Source organism: Pan troglodytes, chromosome 10 (assembly GCF_028858775.2).
Source record: "Pan troglodytes isolate AG18354 chromosome 10, NHGRI_mPanTro3-v2.0_pri, whole genome shotgun sequence".
NCBI classification, from domain to species: domain Eukaryota; kingdom Metazoa; phylum Chordata; class Mammalia; order Primates; family Hominidae; genus Pan; species Pan troglodytes.
The window spans coordinates 109,731,557-109,739,856 of NC_072408.2; the positions used below are offsets into that span (position 1 = coordinate 109,731,557).

General features: G+C 41.8%; 1 protein-coding gene across 1 annotated transcript in view; it reads right to left on the reverse strand.

The window, feature by feature from the left end:
* PAH (phenylalanine hydroxylase) overlaps nucleotides 1-7,036 on the reverse strand; it is a 78,467-nt gene extending 71,431 nt beyond the window's left edge. Inside the window, exons 1-2 of the mRNA XM_001156919.6 lie at nucleotides 6,853-7,036; nucleotides 2,590-2,697 (exon numbers count right to left, since the gene is read on the reverse strand). Of these exons, the coding sequence (XP_001156919.1) occupies nucleotides 2,590-2,697; nucleotides 6,853-6,912 (168 nt within the window). The 5' untranslated portion in view covers nucleotides 6,913-7,036. The remainder of the gene's footprint in view (nucleotides 1-2,589; nucleotides 2,698-6,852) is intronic.
* Between the last annotated feature and the right edge of the window lie 1,264 nt (nucleotides 7,037-8,300).

Here is an 8,300-nt window from a genome sequence, read left to right on the forward strand (position 1 = left end):
GAAGTGCTTTGGGAACACTGAGAAGATTGTAATTAATTCAAGGAAAGCTTGATAAAAGAGGTCTGAGGTCAGGGCCAGCTTCTGGGATGTGCAACCACTGTCATACCACAGGAATTACACTTGGGGTTTCATGCTCTTTGCAACCTCCTTGAAATTCCTTTTTTTTTTTTTTTTTTTTTTTTTGAGATGGAGTCTTGCTCTGTCACCCAGGCTAGAGTGCAGTGGCACGATCCGGGCTCACTGCAAGCTCCGCCTCCAGGGTTCACGCCATTCTCCTGCCTCGGCCTCCCAAATAGGTGGGACTACAGGCACCCACCACCACGCCGGGCTAATTTTTTGTATTTTTAGTAGAGACGGGGTTTCACCATGTTAGCCAGGATGGTCTCGATCTCCTGACCTTGTGATCCGTCAGCCTCAGCCTCCCAAAGTGCTGGGATTACAGGCGTGAGTTGAAATTCTTAATAACGACTTTTGAATTTGTGTTTCATAAGCAAAGTCCAATGGGACAATGAAGCACATGCCGGGTATTTGGAGACTCAGCTCATGTGTAATCACACCATTTGCCCTCTCCTTACCTTCTCAGCCATGGTTCTAAGGGGTTGCTTTCAAGCACGTTGGCCCTCTGGACCCACGCAGCCTTCCCCTCCCTGGTCTTACCTCACCACCACTACTGCCCTTTGCCCAGAGTCATGACCAGGAGGCATGGGCTTTGGGGGGAAGTTTATATTCTGCTGCCACTCTCCGCCAACCCTGGGAGATCTGGCAGGGGATTTGGTGGGTGATTTGGCTTCAGGCAAGCTTCCTTTCCATTCTCATTCCAGAGGTTACAATCTCTTGGGGGATAGCTCATCACTGTGGGTTGGTGCAGCAGGCCCACGGAAATGGAAGATGGATTTCCCCATCCTTGGTAGGGGCTTGGCTGTCAGCCCAGCCCTGGCTAGAAAGGGAACCCAGCAGTTAGAGGGCCAAGGTGCCCAGGGGAGGAGAGCACAACTAAATGGCAAATCAAAAACACCATAACAGGACATGAGAGAGACCACAGAAGAAAGGATAAAGTTATATATTTTAGTACTTTTAACAGCATTATTTCCTGTTATTGAGGAAGAGACCCCACGTTTTCATTTTGCACTGCACCCTGCAAACTATGAAGCTCGTTCTGTCTGGGGCAGTACTGAATAGCAGTTAAGAGTGTATGTAGGTTCTAGACTCAGAATGCCTGGGTTTAAATGATTTCTTCAGTATTTACTAGCTGTTTGACCTTGGGCACATTTACCTAACCCCTCTAAGCATCAGTTTCTATCTCTGAAAAATGGGGGCAGAAATAGCTCCTACCTCATGTTATTTTCATTAGACTGAATAAGATCATGTCTATAAAGCTACCTTTTACTGAGATAACTTCTCATGCTCTGCCTTCCCTCCCCAGCTACTCAGAATATTTGCTTCCCCTGTTAGATCCTAAAGGAGGCAGTTTCTCTTCCTTACAATTTCTATGTGTCCCCCATCTTCCTCCCCACCCACAGTGCTGAGAACATCATAGGTTTTCACAAGATATCTAATCGTATCCAGTCATGCCCCAAAAGGATTTGTTGATTGCATGCCCAAACACACTGAGCACTAAGTATGTGCACAGCCCTGACCAATGTGCTACCCCTGCCTCCCAATCAGCTAGAGAGGTCACAGGAATCTTAGCATAAAGCAATGTATTTTCAGGTGGGACAAAATCCCAGCAAAAATATTAGCATAGTACTCGGAAGGAATCTGGATGAGGAAACCTATTTGGAGTTCTGTGAAGTTTGGCTGCCCAGCAAACACCCAAATCAACATTTCCTAAACTCTGTTCCCAGATGTGAATACGTGTTCTTAAAATAAAAAGGATCCACAGTCAAGTAAGTTTGGAAAATAATACATACATTTCTCTCTGTAAACAACTTAGTATAATTAGTTTTATAGACTCTAAAAGTCCTATAATAGAGAAATCAGGTAAAATAATATGCCCGAATTTCCCAAGTTTATTAATTATGGAACCACTTTAATCATAAGACATTTACCAATGTCTTGAAGAACATTAGCTATTTTCTAAAGCATAGTTTTGGGTTAAGCTACTTGAAGAAAGGGACGGTGTCTTGCATATTATTTTACACTTATACATAGAAGACAATCAATATTAATTTAGTGAATAAAAGAATTAATATTTATTTCTTGTTTTCGCTACTCTTTAACTGTAATCACATGTGACACATGTGATTACATGTTATGTGAAATGTAATCACGTGTCACATATGATTATAGTTAATCATGCCTAATCACACATATGATTAGGCATTTTACAAAACACCTTATTTCATCACAAAGTTCCTGTTGAAACTGACAAGGCACATATTATCAGCACTATATTATGAATGGAAAAACTGAAGCTCAGAGAGATTGAATGACTTAACTAAGGTCACACAGTTGGTTAATGTAAAAACTTGAGCTCAAATTCAAATCTGCCTGTTCCAGATCCTGTGTTCTTTTCATTGCATCTAACTAGAAAAGAACATGGAAGTTTGCTACGACATTATCCAAGACAAACATGATTGTAGCACTGACCTCAAATAAGCGCAATACTTTGGCCAATGCACCAACTTCTTCTTTGAGTGAGAAGATCAGTGATATGGCACCATTTTGATTGCAGTTGTCTTCAATATAGCTTGTTTCCTACAGGATAAGATGCATTTGTTTAAAACATTTTCCACAGTTTAGCAATTCATTCCTGTTAAACCTCCATGGACAAAGCAAGCATGAACTCTTTCTTCTAGTTAAATCTTGCAATACAATGAGCTATATATATTCTGTACAGAAATATGTAGTGTGGTGGAAAATAAGTAAGTCCAGGGCAATTAAATGATCAATGATGCTACTGGGTCAGTTATCAACTTAAGGAATCTTCAATTATTCATTGATGTCACCGTTCAATCCTGTAAATTCAATACCTTTTATTGAGCACCTACTAGGTTCCAGGCACTATTTGGGCTCTGAGAAATTTAAAGATGAATAAGACAATGCTCTATCTTTTAGGAGCTCACAATCTAACTTAATAGACACATATATAACAAACTGAAAGATCCTTAGAGGTGATATAATATGGTTTATAAAATGTCCCAGAAAGACATTGAGAAATACAGTGTGGGAAGTACTAAAAATGGAGCATGCACAGGCTTTTGAATCGTAAGACCTGGATTGGGATCCTCTCTCTTTCATTTTCCAGGTGGACTACTTTGGGCAAATCATTCAGCTTTCTTAGTTTTCTCATCCGTGAAAGCATGCTAATAACAAGATCTGTCAAAACAGTATTCAGAGGATGAAAAAAGGAAAAGAATAGTTTAAAAAGAATATTGAGAAATATATAAAAATGATGGAAAATTATAAATACACAAAAATGACCTCTTGACCTTTGGCAAAGATCTCAGGAAGCATTAACTTGCTCCCATATGCTGAGATCTGAGACATCCAATTGTTGAAAAAGAGTCACAAAATCCATGAAAGTACACAAATAACCTATCAGAAAATAAACTTAGTCTTAAACTAAATCTCAAAGAATGTCCAGGATCTAGCACTTACTACATGCATGTGACAGAAAACCAAGGTTGGGGTTAGGGCTGACATTCCAGAGTTTGCTAAATCATTAGCCTAAGTCGAAAAATAATACATAAAATTCTATGTGTGTCCACAATAAGCAGCAGGTACCTAAAACTGGGAAGAAAAAAATTTGCAGAACAATTACTCTCTTGTAAGCAAGTTAATGAAATTAATGGAATAGATGTTACATCATCTCAATGAGAGAAGGCTGTGTTAGGAAACTCTTAGTGACTCAGAATAACAAGCCCTGCATGAATACTGATGACCCTTAGCAAAAAATTCTTTCAATTCAGAAAATTCAGATTTTTGCCAAAACATCCCATGAAACTGAGGTGTGAAGGAAAAAACAAATTTATCAGCAAGAGTGATTTTAGGGAGCTTCAAATGAAATGGAAGACTAAACTGTTAAATATCCCATTTTGATCATGATGTTATCTTTCTAAAAAACTTTATTTATTTAGAGCCTATAATTTCTGGGTATTATAATAAGCACTTGATTTGGATTATCTCATGTGATTTGGCAACAACCTAAGAGGTAGGTTTTATTAGGCACCAAGTGCCCCCTTTTATTGATGACAAGATTAAGGCTTAGAGAGGTTAAGGAACTTGCCTATAGTTACACAGTTAGCAGTGGAGCCAGGATCTGAACCCAGGTCATTTGATCTCTGCATACTGTCCACGAATCACAATCTCTTGCAGCCTCTATTCCTCTTCCCCCTTTTAAACCCTGCCAGAGAGGTACAGATGAGTCTCTGACTTCAGTCTTCTTCCTACTAAAGAATACTGAGCCTTCTTCTTTCCAGTTTCCTTGAAATGACAAAAGATATTCCTGTCTCTAGTTCACTTGGCAGCACTCTTTTCTCCTGTTGGCTTCCAAGAAAAGTAAGATATATCTGATACACATCCACAGATGCCACTTTTGACTAGGGCAATTCAGACTTGAATGTACCTGGGCTTGAAGTTGAGTCACCCCCCAAACCCCACCCCACTACAGTGTGTGTTCAGCCAATCACAAGTCTGATCTCGTCTTCTCCAGAAATGCCTCTGGGCATCAGGTCCTTTCTTCCCACTGCCATCACCTGAATCCATTTCTTAGTGGCCTGCATCGATCCAGCCTGACATTTTTACTCTTGTCCTTCTATTTAGAATCCCTCAAACGCTCCATCCCCATGGCTTCTTGCTGATGTTTGGCAGTTTCTGTGGTACCGAATCTCTGGAGGCCCACCTACAGGAACCTCCTTTCCAGCCAAGCTGCTTTCTTTCTTGCCTTTTTAGCTCCTCATTAGAATATTCACCAAATTTCCCTTTCCAAGATCTCACCTTCCTTAAAGGCTCTTTTGGGTCTCAATTCTCTTAGGAAATGTTTGTTCCCCTCAGCCCAGGTGCACAATCACTTCTTTATCTATGCTTTCCACTTGGCATTTGATGCCCACATGGTACTTCATAATAATTGACTCACAGAAATTGATTTGTCCTTAGTGCTCATCTAGTTAAACTCCCTTACGTTACAGATGGGGAAAACTTAGAGCCAAAGGGAGAAAATAACTCACCTGAGGCCACATAGGTAGTGGAGGCTGGTCAAGAACTCAGGCTCCTAATTATCAATTTTTCTACATAATTCCCTTTGCTATGGACATAATATGGGAATTTAGTCCTGTTTCTTGCAAAGTAAAAGATTTACTCTGGTCCAGTCACCAGACAGTTAGTCAATACCACTCCTAACAGCCTATATTTCACCATGCTGATCCCCCTTCACTTGCTCCATTTCTCTCCATACACTTTGTAAATCAGTGTTTCTCAATGAGTGTTCCTTGGATCTTGACTCCAAAATTACAGGTGATTCCTTCTTATAATGCAGTTCCCTGGGCTTTACCTAAACCTGTTGAATCAAGTTGTCTTAGAATCTGCCATTTCAAAACCATCCCAGGTGATTCTTAACCATAGAAAATTTTGGAACCATTGATATATATACAGCCTATTTTTTTTTAATTATAACTTTTCCCTAAATGTGTCTGCAAATTCACATTTACTATATAACACGACACTACTTTGTTTGTTATCAATATAATTTGTGGATTCTCAATCTTCTAAGTGCTCTATAAAGAACTTTAAACCCCTATGCTTTCCTGATGAGATCTCTGCCCCTAACCCCTTCCCACAGTTGTGGGGACCGTATTGCCAGCAGCACCAAAACTATGTGCAGGATGGAGCCAGGACCTGTTCTGGGATCACTCTGACTCTCACGCCGTTCCTCTGTACGATAAGTTCTGTCTCCTAAGAGCCATGTACTATTTTCATAAGAGTTTTTTTTTTTTTTTAAGGATTCAAAAAAAAAATCAGTCCTAAGTTCTGCAGTCTTTCTAGTTATATTAACGTTAACATTAACCATTCTTTTCTCTCCAGCCTCCCTGTTTTCTACTGAGAACTCTTCTCCCTAATCCTACAGATGACAGGGGCCTGCAGGCTCACATTATTTCCCGGGCCTGGGCTTTATGACTGAATCTCAAGAGTCCAGGTGCAGACTTCCTCCTATGGGTAAATATGTAGGTCACATTAAAGAATGTATTCTGCAATTCTTCACCTCAAGAAAATGCCAACAAATCCTGGAGAATGGAATATACCTTGGGCATTATTTCCAAGTCACATTTAGGGTTCTTTCACATTCCATGCCCAGGGCTAACTCTTGGTCATTTTCCTCTCTGCTTAGTTTCTGCCTCCCCTGGTCTGAGTAAGTTTCTGTCTGAATTCTCTTCATGCCTCATCTTCTTCCCAAAATGAAAGGAGGATAGTTACTCACAATTTTGCCATTTTGATACCTTGCTGAGAGCACTTTATAAATATTACAAAAGAAATCTAGAAGGATTCCACATCCCATCCCAGATCATTAGGGACCAGCCCCTTCAGTGTACAGAAGAGTAAACAGACAACAGAGAGGGACAGTAACTTGTCCAAAGACACACAGCTAATTGGTGGCAGTTCTGGAGGCCAGATCCCCAACCCCCTAAAGCAATGGTCATTCATTCCTGTGAAAGCCACCAAGGACAGATGTTCTCCCACTTAGAAACAATTGTTGAGGACATTTGTCTGTTGACTTCCTGGACATTCTCATCAGCTTCCAACGAATTCAGACTTCTTACTGAGCTTATGAAACCAGGAAGCACCAGCAGTCTTCAGATCTCTTTCTCTGGAGGCCCAAATTCCCCTAACTGAGCAGCTCAGGCTGCCGTGGCTCACCTGTCCAAAGTCAGAGAGTTTCCTGCCCAAGCCTGGGTTTTCCAGGACCGCAGTGGACATGCTGGCTCCCCGGGAGTGAGGTCTCTGGCTTTTTAGGGCCTCAGGTACAGGCAGGTTTGCAAACAGCACGTGGGGCTGAAGGTTTTAACCTCCCACTAGGGAGGAGAAGAGAGTTACAAAGGGTGTCTCTTGCGCGGTGCATCTCCGCACAGTAACGCCCCTCGTGGGCGTTGTCCTGACGCAGGAGGCCAGGGCAGCCTGCCCGATGCTCCAGGTCACCTGCCCAGGACGGGCCGGAGGGGAGGGGCTGAGGGAGGGTGTGGGGGACGCAGGAGGCACCACTTCGCTGCCCGCCCTGGGTAAAGGGAAGAAGCCAGGGAGCGACGGGCCACCGAAGCCCCGTCGATTAGACAGGTTTAGGCACTTCCGGGACTCTCAGAAGCCTGGGAAGCGGGTTCTCTGCAATTGGACTAAGCCTGCGACCGTCTGGTGTAACAATTATATGAATAATCCTCCCCCACTTACCCCCAGCTGAAACAGTCAGGATTCTCATTTAGATTTTTGTTGTTGTTGTTTTCCCTTCTGTTAACCTCTAAGCACACTGCCTTGCTGTGCGCTGACGTCAGAAAACTACAGCTAGAGGGCACGTGAACGCTGAGCACAGCAGGTAAAGAGCAAATCTAAGAGCGATCTGGGTTTAAATCCAGCCTGGTGTTCTCCAGCTATTCGCACAACTGCTCCTGAAGCTCGGAAAAGAGGGTGGTAGAGCCACCTTGCTGGAAGCTTTTAAGAATAGGAATAAAGAAATGCATTAAAATTTAGTACAGTTCTTCCACATAAACACTCAGTAAATGGAAGATATTGTTTAAAAGCAAATCCACATAAATTTGACAATAATTACTGAGACCTGTACCGTGTGCTTGGTGGTGTTCTAGTCTTTGGGAATACAGCAATGAACAAAACAGACTCTGCCTCCCCAGCCATGCTGCCATTCTGGTGGGCAGAAAATAAACATATAAATAAGTTTAGGTAGGGCTAAGTCTTTTGAAGAAAGTAAAGTAGGGGGATGGTCTATGAGTGAGCTGGTGGGATTTGGCCAGTGGTCTTCAAATAGTCAGGAAGATGCCATTAACCACACTTTTAGAGAAGACTGAGGGTGAGGCATTACTGACCAGCAGGTAAAACAAAGTATAAAAGAATGCTGGAAAGCAGGTTCAGAGGTTCAGAAAGGATGTGAAAACTCAGGGGCCTCAAGCCTTGAGTGCCTGCTTAATATTTTCCCAAGAGAAAGTAATGGACTGTAAGAAAATAAGCCAATAATAAAGGTTGCTGGAAGCCCATCCCTCTCCTCCCACTGTTCTTTGACCAAGCATCTGAAAATAAATAAACAAATAAATAAATAAATAAGTAAAATAAAACTCAGGTTTAGGATTCAAAACAAGTGGTTT